Source organism: Lissotriton helveticus, chromosome 12, assembly GCF_964261635.1.
Source record: "Lissotriton helveticus chromosome 12, aLisHel1.1, whole genome shotgun sequence".
In the NCBI taxonomy this organism is placed as follows: Eukaryota; Metazoa; Chordata; class Amphibia; order Caudata; family Salamandridae; genus Lissotriton; species Lissotriton helveticus.
Window position 1 is genome coordinate 875642594 of NC_136073.1, and position 20574 is coordinate 875663167.

Below are 20574 nucleotides of genomic sequence, written 5' to 3' on the forward strand. Positions count from 1 at the left end.
TATATTCCATTATATTTTAGTACATCTGTACCAATATAGACAGAAAACAACCACATGCAAATCTTCTTTTATTTCTTTGAAAACCAAAACACATTGCTTAAAAAAATATTTTTTTTAAAACAGCACACAAAAGTTATTGCAAATCAGTCTTGAACCCAAAAAGGAAATTCTACATGAAATGAAAGGCAACAACTTCTCTGAAAGTAAACACAAGCAACCCTAAATGCTGGTCAGCATTATTGGGCCTCTTCAGTGAGGTAGCACAGTGCGCTTGAAAGCCGCCTAACCCTGCTACTTCAGGAGGCTCGCTTAGCACAAAAGAGATGGACTAAAATGTTTCAATCAATCTGAACAATCGGCAAATACTCTGCGTGCATTCCTTCCCACTGCTTTTTAGGTTGCATGTGTCATAACAATGAGGAACAAGCCAAATGCAAATCCGTGGCGAGCATGCCACTGAAGGGGCAGTAAGCCACAAGGGCAAGGCTATGCCTACTCGTCATACACACGAAGCATCGAAGAATACATCTTTTATATTGGCATATTAAACCCACACCAATTTTACAAAAAACATGCAATGAATAGGTGTAATATACTGAATGCCATAAATAATTATTAAATAAGCACATATTTGGGAGCCTTGTGATAGCATTCCATGCCATAGCTTCTGAAAGTATTGGAGAGCAGCCATTACAAAGCCAGGTGAATGCAGTCACAAGAAGTATACCATACACATTTTGCAAAAGGTGAGAATAACACTGCATTGCCTACTTACGCAAAATTTGGATTATTCGACAGCTTTTCTGCATTGAACGTATCCATTCCAAGTCCCAGCTCCACCACAAATCGGGCCAGCTTCTCTATGGAAGCCGTGGTTCTTGCATCAACTGTGGTTAACAAAAAGGCACATGGTCACTTCTGGAATTTATCTCTACTTCTCAAAGGAAAATAAATTATATCTTATATTATTCTACCATTTCTTCACAAATTCATACACAAATATAACATCTGTGCATGTTTCACAGACTTTTGTTGACACTGGAGAACAATCAGACTCATTTTCCTAATGAATCCACTTTTTTCAGTATAAAGTAAAATCGCAAACATACTTCATTTTTTTATTGTTCTTACAATCAAATGCATGAGGCATATAAACACGACATACAAGGTACTTGTGTGTTTGGGGTCAAGCTAAAACAGTTGAGGGAGAGGATGCAGACTGAAGTCAGGGCAAGCGTTATGAATTAGGAAAATACAGATTAACGGCAAGTCAATTGTTTCAAGAAAGTGGCGTAAAATGCCTGCCATGGAATGTGAATGAGTTTTGTCACTTTATAAAAAGCAGGGTCTTATTTCAATTCTAGAAGAGGCATAAACAAGACCTGATATTACTGCAATAAACCTACCAGTCAAACATACTGTATTCGGCTGATTTATGGCAGTTAACAGGCTGAGCATGCAGCAGAGCGTCAAAAGGAATTGCAATTCTTTCCAAAGAATCACCACCATTCAAGCTGAGCATCCAGATGGCACAAAGAAGAGTTACTGATTGATGGCGAGTAGAAATTAAGGTCTGGGGACACAGGAGTATTAAAAACATGTAAGACCCCTCCACCCCTTCTAGAGTATTTGTTACATTGAGACAGTTATGCTTACATTCTGGTCTCTAAAGGATCATTTCAGCAATCATATGAATTGAGTGAAAGAAAGATAAAAATTAGAAACATGTCAGAGGAGGGTGGAGAATAGTCTTAATTCTTGTGTGAGGGTGATGGGTGTTTCAGACACTTGTAGGGACTGGAACTCAAAACTGGGAGGCCTACTAGTCAACTTTGCAGTGCACTCACCAGAAAAAGATCATGAAGAATATAGGGTGAAGACACTGCCTGGGAGAATCTCTGATCATTCACCGCCACAAATGTTGATTATATAGGCAGACACAAACCTCAGCAAAATGTCAACCTCTTTCAATTGTTAGACCAGAGTTGGTGAAATATTTGGAGATTATGAGGAAAAAGGAAATCTTGAGCTTAATGGGATACGAGTTGACAGTAGAAAGGCTGTCTGGTAAACGAACAATTCTTAGCTTAGAGGAAAAGGTGTTCGGCATCAAGATAGCAAAAGTAGCGCATAGATTACCAGAGTAGCAATGTGACATTAAAACTGCAAGTAATAAAGCAGAGTTCAGATGCCTGCTCTTTCATAAAAGTAATAATAAGGTTACATATAAACACAGAATTGTTACTTTGGCGGGAGGAACAGAAAAAGGAGCACTGTGGTGGTTATGCTGCCAAAATGAATTCTGCTAAAAATAGCTCCGAAGAAGTATTTTGGTTAATAAATGCCTCGAGACCACAGCTTTAATAAATTACAGAGGTTATTACATTACTTCAATTTTGCAAGCAATGGTTTGAGTTGTTTGTGTCTAAAGTACAATAGATCAGAGAACCAATTAGCAATACAATGCCTCAGGTGCTTCCCTACCAGTGTAGTAGGTACAACTGCTCTTTATAACATTTTTTATTTCTCTGTCACAATAAGAATTGTACCTAATGAATTTAACAGGGCTACCTTTATTTTTATTTTTTAAAACCGATTAGACTAAGGCAGAAATGGCTAATTATTGGGCCATTTTAGGTCTTGCCAGAGACGGTGCAAGCTCTGACCCCTGCAAAACATTCTGTTTACCTACAGAGGGCTCAGGGCCCGCCCATTGCTTACCACTAGTTGGCTTCACTTTCATTCTCCTTCTTCCTAGGTTCTCCTTGGTCTGTGCATTTGGCCTCACTTCCTCTTTGTGCGTTTGTCCCTCACCTGGAGCATGGTCCTGGTGCCTTACTCCGTGTGTCCTTCCTCTGCTCGAACTTTGAAGGTACTCCTTTAATCTTTTAGTTACAGCAGTGTATATGTTTGCAGGCCATCTTTGTTGCTGCTTGTCCTGTCGTTGCTTTGCCAGTTGCTCCCAGCCCCTGCTACGTTGCTGCTTGCCCATCATTACACCTCATTCTTCCTGCGTTGCTCTTTTGCCTTATCCCCCACCACCCATGTTGTTGCTTGGCCACATCCCATCCAGCGCTGTAGCTTTGCCTGACCTCACCTGCATTGTTGCCCTGCCCCTACCTCATTGTTGCGTTGTACAATTTCCCTCCAACCTCCACTCACACGTTCTTGCTTTGCACTGTGGCATCCAACAACATTCGGCCTCCTGATGACCTCTGGGAAGTGTGGCTCAATGGTTAGAGCGGCAGACCCTGATGCAGAGGTCTAGCCCGGGACCAGGGTTCAATTCCCCGCCTCGGCGGGTCTTGGGCTCAAAATTCCACGGACCTGATAATTCTCGCCTCGGTGCCTATTCCAATCATGGAGTCCCACTCTGCAACTCTGGGCAATAGCTTGCTTAATCTCCACAACGGCCCCCACAACGCTAAGGATACCTGGCCTCCACCTTGGGGGTGCCCAGGAGTGGACACCTCACAGGGAAAGCCAGGATGGGTTCCACAGCGGTATTCGTACAAGCGCCTTGAGACACTTGCGGGTGAGTAGTGCGCTATACAAGTATCAATTTACATTTTACATTTTTACATGTTGCTGATGCCTAGCGCACCACTGGAGCACAGACGCATGGAGCCCCTGAGCGGCCACAAAGCTGGCAAGGCAGACTGCTACCCTGGGACACGGTAGGAGCCGCCAACTCCAGCGTTGACACAGGAGACATCAGCTCTAAATCTGCTGTTGATATTTATATGGTGCCCATCACAAATTTAATTTTGATTCAACCCTTTTATCAGGAGTGTTACTGTCCTGCTATCATTGAGTTCAGGAGTTGCATAGTTGGCCGTGTTGAGAATGAAACCCGACTTACAGAATTCTTTACCTTGCTCTGGATCTATCTGGCAAGTTGCTGCTTTTCTGAGATATTTTTGTAGAGCAGTGGCATTATCTAAGTGTTACCAAAGGGGATGATGGACGGAGTGTTGAACTTTGCAAGCTCTCACCCCCAGTCAACAGATCTGGGTTTAATCCATCATCATTCTTTAGCTCACTCCACCACCCCAGTTCAGACATGGCCATATGCAAATCAGTCTGGACTCTGTGCCTCATGGGAACAGTCCAGCCCGTACTGCCAAGCCATGTCTTCCCTGGACCGGAAACAAGCATCCTGCGTCCGTTTTTTGGCTAATCAGCAGTCATCAGCCAGGCTATCTTGAATCCAGTGGCATAGTGAGCAAGGGACCCATGTCTGGGCATACCCTGCCAACTTGGGGCGAACAAAGCATAACCAAAGGGGATGATGGACAGAGTGTTGAACATTGCAAGCCTGGCTGATGACGGCTAATTAGCCAGAAACCGGTCCCAGGATGCTGGTTTCCGGTCCATGGAAGACATGGCTTGGCAGTTCGGGCTGGACTGTTCCCATGAGGCACAGGGTCAGACTGATTTGCATATGGCCATGTCTGAACTGGGGTGGAGGAGTGAGCTAAAGAATGATGATGGATTAAACCCAGATCAGTTGGCTGGGGGTGAGTGCTTGCAATATTCAACACTCCGTCCATCATCCCCTTTGGTTTTGCTTTGTTTGCCCTAAGTTGGCAGAGTATGCCCAGACGTGGGTCCCTTGCTCACTTTGCCACTGGATTCAAGCTAGCCTGGCTGATGACGGCTAATTAGCCAGAAACCAGTCCCAGGATGCTTGTTTCCGGTCCAGGAAAGACATGACTTGGCAGTTCAGGCTGGACTGTTCCCATGAGGCACAGGGTCACACTGATTTGCATATGGCTATGTCTGAACTGGGGTGACGGAGTGAGCTAAAGAATGAGGATGTTCAACACTCCGTCCGTCATCCCGTTTGGTTTTGCATCATCTAAGTGTTGCCAGTGTCACCACTTTTCTCCGACTTAGTCGTAAAGCCTTTGGCAGTGTGAATAAGGAGGAATTCAATCTTGATGTTATATAAATGGAAAGAAGTAGGCAATGAAAAAAATCTCTTTATGTAGATTACCTGTTGATTTATTTCAGCAATCTACATGTGTCAGACTGGAGTGCCATACACATAAAAGAAAAAGGAAAACATGGGAGCCAGGTGTCATATTTGGAGAAATCAGTGCTTTGTCTGGTTAAAAGTCACCAACGAGCACTAAAGATGGTCTTACGTCCATGGAGTTTCCAACCAGTGATTACTATGTGAAATCATAAATCAGTGAAGTTGCTATCAAGTGATGTGGTGAATAGATTTTTCCTGGAGTGTTCAATAAAAAACCTAGAGGGCACAAAAAGCATAGGGTTGATGTGGCCAGTAGGTAGATTAAACCTTCAGCTCTATATGTTCCCGACTTTGGTCTGACAATAGTTTGCACAGGAGTACAGATTTGAGAACCAAGCTGTCAGCCTCTTACACAATCATATTCAAGTGTAAGGTGTTACAGAGGCTTTTCTGACTGTAAATGGGACTAGATGTATCAAACAAGAAAAACACGGACCCCGGGGATAGATGGAACTTTCTTTAACATTCTCCTGTTCATATGATTTGCAGGCAGTCTCTTGGACTTTGCCCCCTATATCCTGCTGCACTACATGTTAAGTCGATACCCTGTTTTTTTTTTAAAGAATTCCAAAAACATTAGTGCATAGGCCAAGTTTGAAAATTGCAATTGTTAATCCATTTAATTAACTCCTGTGTAAGACTTTCCTAAGATACAACTGAAAGGGGGCTGGGATATAAGAGATAGTACAAGTGGCTTACCAGGGTACTGTATATCCCATTTCGTTCTTCTCAGGCCTTGTGTTTTCTGGGAGGGGATGTCTTCCTTTGACAGTACAGCCTTGTCTTCCACGGAGAGAGGTGTGGCTGCCACTTGCATACTCGATTTCTCCTCAGCCTTCAGAATTTCAGCTGACCCATGTTTCTTCTCAGAAGAATGACTGGCCCGGTCTTCAATGCGGCTCACCTGATGGTGTCTGGACTCTGGGCGACTACTGAAAGCTTCATTTTTATTGTTTGCTGGGCTGACAGCTTGCCAACTGTCTAAATGCACTGGAGAAGGATTATCTTTTTTGTAATCTCTAACTCTCGTCAATGAGTGACTGTCAGAACTATATCCTTTACTCCTGGTTGGGTAGACAAATGGTCCATGGTCAGCATTCCTGTAAGAAGAGGGGTCTTTTTTAGAGTGGAAGCTGGATGACACAGAGCCGCTTTTGTAGGTGGGTTGCCCCGGCGAGATAGCATCTTTACTGGAGCCCAAGCTAGATGGTGAAGTTTTAATGTTGACAGCTTCTTTGCATCTCTCAGCTGGGCTTACTGAAGTATAATCTCCTTCTTTAAAACCCGAGCCCTTAAGCACTGAAGCGTTTTCATAGACTTGCTCTTTATTATCTGGAACACCAGGTTTGCAACTCTGGGGGTGTGGCTCTGATGGACCTGTTGGTAAAATACAAACACAGAACACTCTTAGTAGGAAGGAAGCTACACAAAAAAGCACGACAACCTTACCACAGAGTGAAAGACTCCATGGATTCTCGTAAAGCCGCATGCCGTACATTAAAAACTAATTTTAAGGCAAGGACATGCAACAGAGGTTGACAAGGTAAGACAGCTTATATGTAATAGCTTCCTTGAGCAGTAAGCAGAACTGGATATGGGGAATCAAATAACTGGCATGAAGCTCTAACTCCAGAAACAGTCACCATTTTATTATGACTTCTTCGCATGAGAAATGCATGGAAATTGCAAGAATCAGCATAAATATATTTACTAGTTAAACTAAAGCTAAGCTTTTCAAATTTTTCCAAATAAAAGTGCATTTTCTTATGAAAGAGTTATTTGAAGTTCTGCTCAGCGGGAAGTTGCCATTCTTCTAAACACCGCCTTGGCCGTGCCGGTCTTTCTTAGTATTATTACTCCCCAACAGGTGCACTCTCCTGAATTCAGCAGCTGCCAACATCTGAAAAATTTGCAACCTCTGGTTTGTGAGTGCAAAACCACTAACCTGGTTTGCCCGGATGGGGTGGGGCAGTATTCGCTATGTCAGTAGGACTGATTGGCGGTCCTCTGTACTTCCCAACAAGGTCAAGCATCAAATCCTTGAAAACATCGTAAGGAATGAAGTCCATTTTTTACCTAAAGCAAGAAACATATGAAGTTGGTTTTTAATGTCTTGTTAGTAATATTTATGAAACAGGAGTCTTGTTTACTTATCTATTATCGTATATATTTTTTTAAACCTACAAAGGAGAAAGCGGCAGCCACACGCTCTCCTCTACAGCCGAACTGGTGGTCAATGTTCAGCACAATACTGCGATGAGCTAGGCAGAAACCAGTTTCAGAAAAACGGGTCATTTCTATGTAGGGAAATAATTTGAAGTCAAAAACTTCAGAAAAAATATGGGTTTCAATGTCTGTATCAAACAGAAAACACAAAATAAGAACAGCTAGATCATTTTGTTAATTCAAGGTTAGGTAACAGGTTAAGAGGGCGCTCTGCAAAAGGTAAGGCCACGGTACACTAGAAACAATTTACATTCGGTGCTCCAAGTAGGAGAGGGAGGTTACCAAACTCCCCCAATATTCAATGAGCTATGCTCTGAAAATTACAATTTTAAAGTTCCTGCTGAGCACTCAGATTGAAGATGTATAGATTCCGGGTCCAGTGAAAAAGTCTTCAAACACTAGTATTTTCTTTCATGAAAGTTCCGTCAGTATTCGGGAGTATCAATGATGTATCATAGTAATATTAGTCTTATTACAAATCAAAGTGTCAATAAACGTGAGGTTGGTTCCTTTTATTTCCAATATATCAGCCAATTCTGCAGCCAACACGTGTTTCGTCAGGCATCAGTCATATGCCACACAACTTCCTCAGGGCTGCATACCAAAGAAATATATAATACAAAATTTGTATCACAATACTTGCCCAATTTATAGTAGTATCACTTGTCAAGAAATAATTTTTAACTTATAAACTAATCACCTCTTAAGTGAAAGAGTAAGACAAAGATCCATAAGTGCGCACCAAATACAAGGACGCCTGTGACTCCCAATGTGAAATTTACAATCTACATAAAACATTCCGGTTTTGTAGCCAAATCCATAAGTATAGGAATAATATTCACCTATATTCAACAATTCAATTTCAATGATATCAGAGTTAACAAATGAAAGAACTAAACTAAGAAATTGAGTCTGGTCTGACATAAGAGCACCCTTAGTCCAGACGCCAAGATTTTATCCCACCTTGACAATAAAATCTCTGCAATTAACAACATAAGTTAGGTAACATATTACCTCTTATCGTTTTCTCTTTCAATAAATCAGGGTCGAACTTCAGTCAGGTCGACATCATGAATTCTAATTCTAAGTATAAAATAAAATACTACATCAGTCTATTCCTCCTCAGTTTGTATTACCTCGGTGTGAACTATCTTTACAATGATATTTTACCTTATATCGTTTTTCTCTTTCAACAGTAATTATATTGCTCCAATCAGATCCTCATCATGACTTCAGGTTTCTAAATATATAAAATATATAAAATTCACAGGCGTCCTTGTATTTGGTGCGCACTTATGGATCTTTGTCTTACTCTTTCACTTAAGAGGTGATTAGTTTATAAGTTAAAAATTATTTCTTGACAAGTGATACTACTATAAATTGGGCAAGTATTGTGATACAAATTTTGTAATAAGACTAATATTACTATGATACATCATTGATACTCCCGAATACTGACGGAACTTTCATGAAAGAAAATACTAGTGTTTGAAGACTTTTTCTTCTATACATCTTCAATCTGAGTGCTCAGCAGGAACTTTAAAATAGATCATTTTGTTGGTACGAAGTGAGATGCCTTTGCAGGGGAATGGGTAAAAGGCATTACCTTGTCAACGCAACCACTCTTGAAACTCTAGATTTGTATGCGTAGAGAGGCTCCTTGTGGATAGCTGGACAAAGGACTTCTCTCAGAACAGCTTATTCAGCCAAGAAAAGTGGCAGACCATCCACTGAGAGGGCACAGTCCGACTTAACATTTGATAGTGCTTTTTGTTCAATTTATAAAGCAATGAAACAATGCAGCATCAAAGCTTTATTGGTGGAGAAGCAATGATATTCTGAACTACAGTGGATGTGTTATAAAATTTATCTCAGAAAGATGGCAAGTTCGGCTTTAAAATGATGCATGCACAGAAACGCATTCTACATAAAGACATGCATACAGAGTGCACACAGAGCTATTCATAAATTCCAACGAACGTACAGACAATCATACAAGAACCAACACATTCAGACATACAACACATTGAGATGGGCACATAACACCCATGCACAATGAGAGACATACATGAATCAACACTTTCAAAAGTACAACTGATTCAGACAGGCAACAAGAACACACGCACATTGCATTCAGACAAACAATCCATTAATACATGCTTGAATCAACACGTCCAGACATACAATGCATTCAGCACTCGTGCTAGAAAGCAAAAATACATATAAGAATCAACAAAAAAAGTACAGCGCAATCACACAGGCATGCATGCACAGATGCTTGCAGGCAGACAGACAGACAAGAATAAAGGCATTCAGACAGGCATACAACCACCTATGCAGGTGAACAGATATTAAAAAATTGTCGCATTCACGTGTACGCATTGACATGTGCAATGGATTTAGACAGGCAAAGAAGCACCCATGTACACAAACAGATAAAGATACAAAAATCCCTGCATTTAGACGAACAACGAATTCAGACACGCTTAGAAGAACCCATGCACACAGAAGACATACAAGAATCAGTGGGTTCAGGCAAACGTTCAGACAGAGGAGGGCGCCAGAGAGCCCGCGGCAAGATGGCCGCACTTTAGTGTAGCTCTGCAGGCCGGGAACATTTATCCGCTCATAATCCTGTATTATGAGACAATCTGTCCTCGATACAGGGGTGTGCTAGACAACGCGCTGCCTCCCATTTTGGCCAAACGGCGAGATATCAGTCTGGGCAATGCTCTGCGGTGGATGGAGGAGGGCTGGACAAGCGCTGCCGGCAGAGTCCAAAGATGGCGGCAGCTTGAACTGCGGAACGGCTGAGGACCGAGCCAGGCCGATGCAGTGAGTCTGGTTAAGGAGAATAGGCTGTGGGGGCGTGGCCAAGCAGCATGGCCGACAGGACGCGAGCTCCGCAAGCTCCCGGCCTGAGAACCCGTAAATCCTGCATATTTATCCTGTTGGAGCTCAAAACCGGTTGCGGCGGTGGTCGGAGGACCCCCTCCCACTAGTGACCCCCCTTGTGAGTGGCGGCGGTGAGTCCCTAGACGGAGAGCCGTGCTGGAAGCCGATGTGGGTGTGCCCTGGACCTCTGGCTACGCGAGGTCGGGGACTGAGGCCTAGCCAGCGGTGACAACGGCGTGGCGGACCTGCTCCCCCGAGGCTCCTGGAGGGCTCGGCGCTTCCATATCCGCACCGGAGCCTGCTGCCGTCTGCGGCTGGACTGGCGGAGCCTGGAGACTGCTGGTTGCTGCCACGGGAGGGCTGTATCGACCGGCGCCTGCGGAGGTGACCGCACTGGAAGGCCTTCCCCGCTGACGCCGAACTGTCTAGGTGGTGGAGGTCTTGGGAGATACCTGCAGGGGCGTGGGTGAGACCCGCTCGGCACTAGCGATCCCGATCTTCTGACGCCGGGCGGACGGCCCGGAGCTCTGCTCGACAGAGGTGACCTGGCCCGTGGTCTGCTGGCCTGTCCTGCTGTGGCGACGTGTCTCCTGTGGCGGTGGGCGGCCATTGAGCGGCCCGGATTTTCTCTTACCGATCCGGCCCCTGAGAGAGGAGCAGCCCCGTGACCTTGAAGGCCCCGCTGGAAGCGGATTGAGGGCCCGGAGGACGCTGCGGTGAGTGGTGTTGCCTATCCTGCCCCCCCGCGTTGAATCGCTTGACCCTAGGGGACACTCACGGAAGGGGATCGGTGTCTGGCGTGAATTCGCTCAACCGGCCTGCAGTCGCAGAGGCCTTGATATTAACCCACTACACGCGGTGTCGCCGCTTTGCTGCCTGCTTGAACTCATTGACTGAGAGGCACTTGGGACTTGCGGTCTGAGAGGGTCTAGTGCTCCTACACCTGAGGGGGGCACCCGGAGCGATTTTGACCGTGGCCATGCGTAAAGACAGAATGTCGCGTACCATGCAGCCAAACACCATCACCCAATACACTACACAGCGGCTGCCCTCCCAGCGGATTACGCGCCAATCGGGCCAAGACGAGGGAGCGGACGAACCCGGAAAGCCCTCTCGGGCGGAGTTGTTGAAAGCAATACAGGGCTCGCATACCGCACTAGTGCGGCAGATCGAGACGGTCTCCATAGACGTCAACTTACTGCGAACTGACCTTCGAAAGGTTGCGGACAAAGAAAGTCACTGATGCCGGGGGAAATATTGCAGAGCTGCAGGGTGAGGTGGCCACTCTCAAAAAGACAGTCACGCACCTCACGGCCGCGACGCAGGCCTTGGAGCGGAGGGCTGAGGATGCGGAGGGAAGGGCCCGACGAAGCAACATAAGGGTCCTTGGGGTGCCGGAGCGGCTGGAGGCGGGGAACGCTGAACGCTTTTTGGAGACCTGGATTCGAACATCGCTGTGCCCGGAGGGCCTCACGGATGTTTTTGTCATCGAGCGAGCACATTGGTTACGCCGCCGCGCCTCAGGGAGCTCCCACGAGCCTTGATCGCCAAAATCCTGAACTATAAAGATCGCGATTGTATTCTACGGGCGGCGAGGGAGACGGCGGATCTCACCATCGAGAATAGCCGAGTGTCCATCTATCCCGACTATACCCAACAAGTCCAGAGCAGAGAAAGTCCTATTTGGGGGTAAAAAGAAAACTGCACGAGATGAAGCTGCAATATATGCTGTTGTATCCTGCAAAACTCAAAGTACTCTCGCAAGGGAAGGCGCTCTTTTTTGAATCCCCGGCGGAGGTTTGGGAGTGGCTGGAGATCAGGGGCGATGACCTCCTGCCCGGGGAGCGGGGGGGACGCGGCCGTCACGGAGACGCCGGTCTGGTTCGGCTGGCCCGGAGGCACCTAGGATTACGGTGGGCGAGGACGGTGTTATGCTCCTGGGTCCTTTGCCGGATGAGTCGGAGTTGGGGGCTTCGAGCCTGACTGGGCCTGAGGAGGTCCTGGTCCCCGACACTCTGCAGGACACGATACAGGACATGCTCTTCTCTGCTCCTGAGATCCCGGAAACTGGGGGGGACCGGAAGTACCGGTTTCATCCTGAGGTGATATGACTCCTGGCCGTGCTGTATGTTGGGCCTACCGGCCCGTACCTGGTTTGTTTTTTCTGATTGATAACTGCTGTTGGCAGCGCTTGCCGCTTCGTGACTATATGACTCCAAGTACCTTCGTTACTTTTGCCATATGAGGGATGTGTTGGGGGTCGGGGTGGGGGAGCTGTGTGGTGGAACGGGACCCGAATTGCACTGTTTCGCACCGGGGAGAGTACAACTAGCCTTTGCTGGGTTGGGTGGGGGCTTGGAGGGGGGGGGGGTTGTTTGTTGTTGAGTGTGTGAGTGGTGTGGGGTGAATGGGGTGGCTGTGTACGTCCTGGCACTGGCAGAGGGAGGGCGGGGTAGCATGTCTTGTTGTTGCTGTCATCCTGCTTGTGGGTGGGGGAGGGGGGGGGTTCCTCAGAGTTTGAGTGGTTGGGGGGGTTGGGAGATTGGAGGGAGTTGTGGGAAGAAACTGTTTTTGGCATCGAGTGTACTGTTGTTCCAGCCCCTGGGAGGCTGCTTGCAGATGCTGGCTTTGGCTGCCCGGATGGGCGTGGCCTGTGCTTATGGGATACAAATGTTTAACTTGGAACGTGCGTGGGCTGGGCACCTGCACTAAGAGACACAGGGTACTGTCCTTTCTCCGGAGCCATGGCGTTTCTGTAGCATGTTTGCAGGAAACTCATCTAAATGAGGAGGGAGCTCTTAAACTGGCGAAGAAGCGGAGGGGTCAGATGTTTCATTCCTCCTTCTCTACCTATGCTAGGGGGGTCCTGATCTGGGTGGCAGCCGGGGTTCCCCTTGCGGTTCAGTTCGCTGAGGCGGGTATTGAGGGCAGGTATTTACTTCCGAGGGTAAAGTTGGATGGGAGGGATTTCCTGTTGCTGAATTCCTATGCACCCAATGTGGATGACCCAAGCTTCTCCTCCAATCTCCAGGAGCTTATTGTCTCAGATTTAGACGCCCCCCTCCTCTGGTTTGGTGACTTTAATTGTGTGATGGATCCAATGCTGGACAGGCACCCTCCCGGTGCGGGCACAAAGCCGCGGATGACGGCAGGTCTCGGGGAGGTCTTGGATAACCTGGGTGCAGTTGATGTGTGGCGCCTCCGTAACACGGGGCTGAAATTATACACTTGTTACACTCCGACACACAACACACATAGTAGGCTCGATAGAGTCCTTGCTGCTAATCTTGACGCATCCCTTGTTTTATCGGTCACCCATCAGGCTCGGTTTTTATCGGATCATTCGCCCGTGACGTGCGTGGCACAGTGGGTGGACCAGTCCTCCTGCCCGCGGACTTAGAGGATGCCGGGGGACCTCCTGCAGGATCAGGTGGGCAGGGAACATGTGGAGACGGCCCTACAGAACTACTTAGACTTAAACTGGGGAGGCAGCGATTTACCTTATGCGACTAAATGGGACGCTCTCAAGGCGGTTGCACGGGGGCGCATGTATGGGCCTGACTTATGGGGTCCGGAGACAGCTGCTCCGAGATCTGGGGCACGCTGAGGATCGCCTCCGCCATTGTCAATCCCTGTCGGAGCGGACGGCCCGTGAGGGCGTTCATGATATCCTTACCCGGCTAGATAAGTTTACCCTCGGCCAATATCGTCTTCACCGGGAAGGGGACAAGTCAGGCCGCCTGCTGGCCTGGATTCTTAGGAGGAGTCCGCTCCAGCGCGGATAGTGGCGTTGAAAAACCCCGTTGGGGACATGGTGCACTCAGAGTCGGACCTCCTTGCGGTTCTCCGCACTCACCTGCAGGAAGTGTATACAGCGGACCCCTTGGTGACGGAGGCATCCTATCAGTCATACCTTCGGGGGCTGACCCTCCAAACCCTCTCAGGGGAGGATGCGGAGGAACTGGACGCCGCCCTGTCGCTTCAGGAGGTCAGGGTTGCAGTGGCCGCCCTACCAACGGCCAAGGCTCCGGGTGGTGACGGTTTTCCACCGGAATTGTATCAGGCGTTTGCGGATACTCTTGCCCCCCTGCTCCTACAGGTTTACCAAGAGGCGCTGGAACGGGGCACACTCCCGCCCACCATGCACCAGGGGGAGGTTTGCATGCTTCTGAAACCGGGAGGGGATAGCTGTGATCCCGTGGCATACCGACCTATCACCCTAATCAACACTGATGTGAAAATCCTTACTAGGATCTTAGCCACCCGGCTGGCACCGCATATGGCGCACTTAGTCCATCAAGACCAATGTGGGTTCATCCCTGGCCGCAACGCCGCCATGAACCTTCGACGCCTAAACCATGTCCTCCACGAGGTGCGTGATAGGGAGGATCCCCAGGTCCTGGTGTCGATAGACCTGGCTAAAGCTTTCGACACTGTCAGCTGGGGGTACCTCTTGGAGGTGCTTCAGCTGACTGGGGTGGGGCCCCTCTTCTGCGCCTGGATTCGGGTCCTCTACAGCGCGTCTAAGACCAGGGTCAGACTCGGCGGCTCGATCGGAAAAGTGGCAATTGGGCAGGGGCACCCGTCAGGGGTGTCCCCTGTCGCCGCTCCTATTCGCTCTGGCGATTGAGCCCCTGGCGGTGTCACTCCGAGCAGAGATGGCCCCATGGGGGATACAAGTGGGGGATACTGTGCACTTGATCTCCCTGTACGCTGACGCGTTGTTCTACCTGACCTCCCCCCGGGAATCACTGCCGCTCCTGCTGCAGCACGTGGATCGTTTTGCCGCCGCTTCTGGGCTGTGCCTTAATCCTGGGAAGTCCTTGATCTTTCCCCTGGCGGGCTGTGGCGAGGACCCCAGAGTGGGTTTCCCGCATTTAGGGCTGAGGTGGGAACTGGAGGCCTTCCGATACCTTGGAATCCACGTGGCCGCGTCCGATGAGCAGCTGCTGGCCCGTAACGCCGAACGAGTGCTTAGTTCCCTGCAGAAGTCCGTGTCCTTTTGGAATACGCTCCCACTCTCCCTAATGGGGAGAGTAGCCGTTTCAAAAATGGTAATGTTTCCGAGAGTGTTATACGTACTACAGAATACCCTGTGCCCGCTACCCCCTCGTATATTTAGCAAGCTTAATACGCTGCTCACCTCCTTGCTCTGGGCGGGCAGACGCAGCAGGTGTGCCCTACACACAGTGGTCCGACGCTGGGAAGAGGGGGGTCTGGAGGACCCAAGATTTGATTTGTATTATTATGCGGCCCAACTTCTACCAGCCGCACGGTGGTTCGCGGACACAGATAACTGGGAGTTGCGACTCCTAGCGGGCAGGGCGGATGAGAGGACGCTCCAGGTGGCTCTGTTGTGGGGCAGGGGAGCGGACAAATCCCTGCCGTATGTAGTTCGACACACTCCGGGACTCTGGCAGCGACTTGTGGAGAAGGTGTTGAGGCGGGCGCCCTTTCATAGGGAGCTACCGGTGTGGATTCTGGCGCCGGTGGCGTTGATGGAGGAACACATGTCGTTCCGGGAATGGCGTGAGGGCGGTTGTGAGACTCTGGCGGACCTATACCCGGACGACACTTTCGTGACCCTGGAGAGGGCTACGGAGGCCTTTGGGCTCACTGGGGGACAGTACCTTCATTATAGAGGCCTTCAGGACATGGCGAGGGAGACCTGGCCACAGTATCCAGAGGCGCCCCAGGTGTCCCACACTCTGAATATCCTTCTGTCTTGTGGCAGGGGGCGACGAATGATTACGCTGTTATATACGGCTATGAGGTGTGACTCGGCCCCGCCGATATCCCCGTCTTGGGCGGCATAGGAGGCGGATCTGGGGGTCGCCCTAGACCCGGGACAACGTAAACGAATAGGGACCCTTACCCGGAAAGTGTTGTGTAATGCGCGATTCAAACTGATTCATTTTAATTTTATGCTCCGCACTTACATGACTCCAGTTGCCTTACACCGCATCGCCGTAGAGAAAACGGATGCCTGTCCTAGATGCGGTACGGTTAGAGCCGGATTTCTCCATCTGGCCTGGGAGTGCCCGCTGGTCGGGAACTTCTGGAAGGCGGTGGTGGACCGCATCCGAAAGGTCACGAGCCTTCATATTGCCCTGACCCCGCTTCATTGCTTACTGGCCCTGGTCCCCAAACCCAAAAAGAGGAACTCATCATACAAAATGTTGCAGCTACTCTTGGTGTTGGCAAGGCGACGAGTGGCTATCACTTGGATGGGACAGAGGGCCCCTGCTATGTCACTATGGCTTCAGGATGTTGGGGAATGGACATTGGCGGAGGAGACACACATGCAGCGTACACGCAGAGATGAGCGGCTGCAGGAGGACTTGCTTGCCTGGCGTATGATGTGCGCTGTGGGGTCAGTCTGCAGCGATTCGGATGCAACTAGTGCTGAATTGTTCTCCCCTGGGGAGTCGGGGTGTGAGGGTGAGGATGCTGGGGGCGGGGAGGGAGGAATGGTGTCTGGGTAATGCAATGCTGATGACGCACAATGTTCCATACTGTCAGTTTTATGATTTCATTTGCATCCCGAAGATTTGACTCCTATATTTGCTATGATATCTGCACCTGATGGGGCCGTATTGGGGCAATGAACTATGTACACATGTATTTTCTTTCTACCGATGCCACTTTTGGGGGGAACTATGTTGTTAACCTTTGCTGAAAAATAAAGTAAAAAAAAAAAGGAGAATAGGCTGTGGTGTCTGGGCTGATTGCACTCAGGGAGACGATTGGTGGCTGTGGAGCTCCTTGAGAGCGGACCTGCGGCTGCGCGGGTCGATCTAGTACCGGAGTGAGTGCCGGCCGAGTTGTGCTAGTGGTGCTATGACAGGCACCCAGGCCCTGTTAACCGGAGCTGCAGGTGAGCAGAGTAATCAAAAATGTGTGGGTTTCTGGGCGCCTTGCCCTAGCGAAACCTCAGTGGACACGAGGGAGGACGTGAGGTGCGGCTGCCGGGAGGAAGGTGAATGCGATGATGGGGAACGCACAGCAGTGGGGGCCTTCTGAGGGGTGTACGGGTGCCCACGGGAGGCTGTGGTCGGCCCAGCGGCTCGCTATTGTGCACCTACTGCGGCGACTGACATTAATCGATGAGACAATCGCGGGGCCGAGTGAGAAACGGCTGAACCGCGCCTACTTCTACACAAAACCACAACGCGTACACACCGCAGAAAGTGGGAGTGTTACCTACAAAGGTGGGGAGAGATCGCACCAAAGTAGGACACCGCTGCTGCCCGGTGGGTTATGAACAAACCTGTTTGGAAACAACCGTGCCACCCCTAGGGATATCCCTGGGAGAGAGCAATTAAGAAAACCTTCAGTAATTGTTGCCTATCAGCTTGATATTGAGTGATCAGGACTAGCCTTAGAAGCGTGCATAGCAACAGAAAAAACAGGACAGTAGCTCTACAGGTACGACAAAGCTCAGATCTGGGGGACAGATCCTGTGAAACTGTGTTGGCTGTTAACTGTGTCGTGTAAGGCTGCGTAGGACATGGGGAAAGTTAAGCTGCGTTTAACTTTTGCCACCCGGTGCATTACTAAATCTCAGTCCAACACCTACCAAACAAGGATGGCGACTCCTAGCCTTCAAGCGCAACAACTTTGGAGAACACGCTACTGGCAATGCAGCAGTCTCTAATCGATAAGATGGGAAAAATTTACTCACTTAATATCCGCATGGACCACATGGCTGTTAAACTGGACAAACAAAACATGCGTATAACATATGCGGAACAACGCATTTCCAGTGCAGAAGAAGAATTGCAGGTAGTATCCTCAAAATTTTTCAACGTGGAAAAAGTCTGTGCGTGATACAGGCCAAGAATTAGGATTTAGAGGGACGGTCCCGCCATAACAATTTAATGATCACAGGAATACCGGAATCTACCAATACAGGCCCGATGGAGGGCTTTGTGGAAGGTATACTAAAAGATTTATTTGGCACAGAGAACCTAATTGCCTTGCTTGTGGTGAATGAATGATCAATGTGTAAAGCACAAACAATGCCAAAACGCGTCAAGGCGCTGAAGCGGTATCACGGTATGAGGGATGGAAGTGTTAACCCTCTGAGAAAATTAAAGGGCAATGAGCCAGGTCTTTAAAGATTTACGGAAGTAAAGTCCACATTTGTAAAGCGCACAATCACCCGTAAGGGTCTCTAGGCGCTGGGGGGCCGTCGGGAAGATTAAGCGAGCTATTGCCCAGAGTCACATGGTGCTGGGTTAACCTGCCGCCGGAGCCGGGGATCGAACCGTGGTCCCCAGATTCCAGCGTCAGTCGCCCTGGCCGCGGCGCCACACCTCTCCCTAAAGACATGGTATGACTCGAGAAAGGAGATAGATATCGGGAGGGTGTTCCAGAGTTTAGATGCAGCCACAGCAAAGGCTCTTACTCCTCACCGTGCCCTCCTATACCTGGGCACAACCATACAATTTGTGTTAACAGATCGCAGCGGTCTAGCAGGGACGTAGCATTGGAAGAGGTGTTTGATTCCTTCTGGATCTGAACAATGAACAATACATAGGGCCTTAAACAGAATTTGTTTCTCAGAAGGAAGCCAATGCAATTTCCGAAATGCACCAGAAATCAAGTGAAATTTGGGAAGATCCAAAATAAGTCTCGCAGCAGCATTCTGGACCAGTTGCAGCTTAAGAATGGATCCCCTGTTAATGTCCAGGTGAAGAGCATTTACAGTGATCCAACTTGGACAGAACCAGGACAACAGCTGCTTGTTTTCGCAAAGAGAGAGAGAGAGAAATGGGAAGATCTTCCTCAGGTCCTAATAACCCAGAAACAGGATGAGACTGTTCTATTAACCTGGAGATCAAAAGACAGCATGTTGTCCACTATGACACCAAGATTCTTCGCTGAGGCAGCAGGGCAAGGGCATGATGCAAGCATTTCTGGCCACCAAGAGTGGGCCCATATAGTTTGTTGGCTGCCAAAGACAAGAACCTCAGTTTTGTCCCCATTGAGTCGATGGTAGTTGTTTACCATCCAGGAGGCCACAGCCTGAAAGCAGCAGTTGAAATTGGCGGCAGAGGCTTCTATATGCTTTGTGATGTACAGGATTATTTGTGTATCATCGGCATAGGATAAGGCCTCCACCCGAAGGATCTAATCACCTTAGGCCATGGAGAAACATATATTAATAGAGTTGGACTCCGAGAGGAGCCCTGCGGAACTCCACAGAAGGTAGGTATGGGATCAGAGTAAAATTGGTGCATCTTTACTTTCTGCGAGCTATCTGTCAGGGAGGAGGAAAGGCGCCACAAGGCCGAGTCGGACACCTCAATTTCCTAAAGACGGTCAATCAGCCTTTTCAGGGAGATGGCATTGAAGGCCACAGATAAGTCCAACAGTATCAGAAATTAGGTATGCCCGGCATGTACTGGCGGCATATGTTATTTACGGCAACTATTTAAGCAGTCTCAGAGCCATGGCCAATCCTGAATCCAAATTGGGCGGCATCAAACAGGTGTTGTTGCTCCAAGTAGGTGCTTATTCGGGCATTTAGATGTTTCTCCAAGATCTTGGTGGGGAAATGGGCAAATAGTTTTTGTGTTCCAATGGGTCCAGGTTGGTTTTCTTAAGTCGAAGCTTAACAACCGCTGTTTTCCAGCTAAAAGGATAACGTCCAGGTGGAGCGAGCCGACAGATCTGGTGGCCAGGTAAAACCACTACAATCTCCGAGCATTGACAAGACCACATCGGATAAACAAGATGAATAACCTCTCAAGGGCATCCACGCCCATCTAGTTGAATTAAGCGCTCAGATGACATTGTTACCATGTTTGCTTGAAGATCTAGTACTTCATGTACCCAGTGACTGATCGCAGCGTAGAAGCAGATGGCATAGGTTGAACTCAGCAGGTTAATATTATGGATGTACATGTCATATGGGATGTTTACCAGTTCACTGCAGAAGACCCCTATATTTGTGGAGTGCATCGGATCCAGGCGCTAAGCGGTGACAAATGCCTGCTTCCTTTACGCATAGCTTTACTTTGCCAAGACACTGCAACCCTGGCCACCTCCAGATATCGGGAGGTTAATGGAGCACCTAGAAACCCCCAAGGAGGTGTAACCCAAATACTAATTTGACATAATAAGATGTGGATAGGATTGTTTTGTGAAATTGTCACTGTTGATTTCTATTTTTTTTATCTTTCGGTACATTGATGTCTGTAGCAGATTTGGAATGCTAAAGTGGGAGGGTTGAGATGTTCACATTGGTTTGTGTTTTGACACCACAGTGCACATGCTATGTTAAGGTATACATCAGGTCATGGACCTATGGCAAGAATGAGAAGGCTGATCAGACTCTGCTGGTCTAAGATTGACCTCTAGCAATGGGCAAACAGCACAGTTAACCTGGAATGTGAGGGGGCTGA

General features: G+C 48.4%; 1 protein-coding gene across 1 annotated transcript in view; it reads right to left on the reverse strand.

The window, feature by feature from the left end:
• LOC144798492 (uncharacterized) overlaps positions 1-20574 on the reverse strand; it is a 121963-nt gene that overhangs the window by 92634 nt on the left and 8755 nt on the right. Inside the window, exons 2-4 of the mRNA XM_078669393.1 lie at positions 6987-7117; positions 5741-6418; positions 776-887 (exon numbers count right to left, since the gene is read on the reverse strand). Coding sequence (XP_078525519.1) covers positions 776-887; positions 5741-6418; positions 6987-7110 — 914 coding nt within the window. The 5' untranslated portion in view covers positions 7111-7117. The remainder of the gene's footprint in view (positions 1-775; positions 888-5740; positions 6419-6986; positions 7118-20574) is intronic.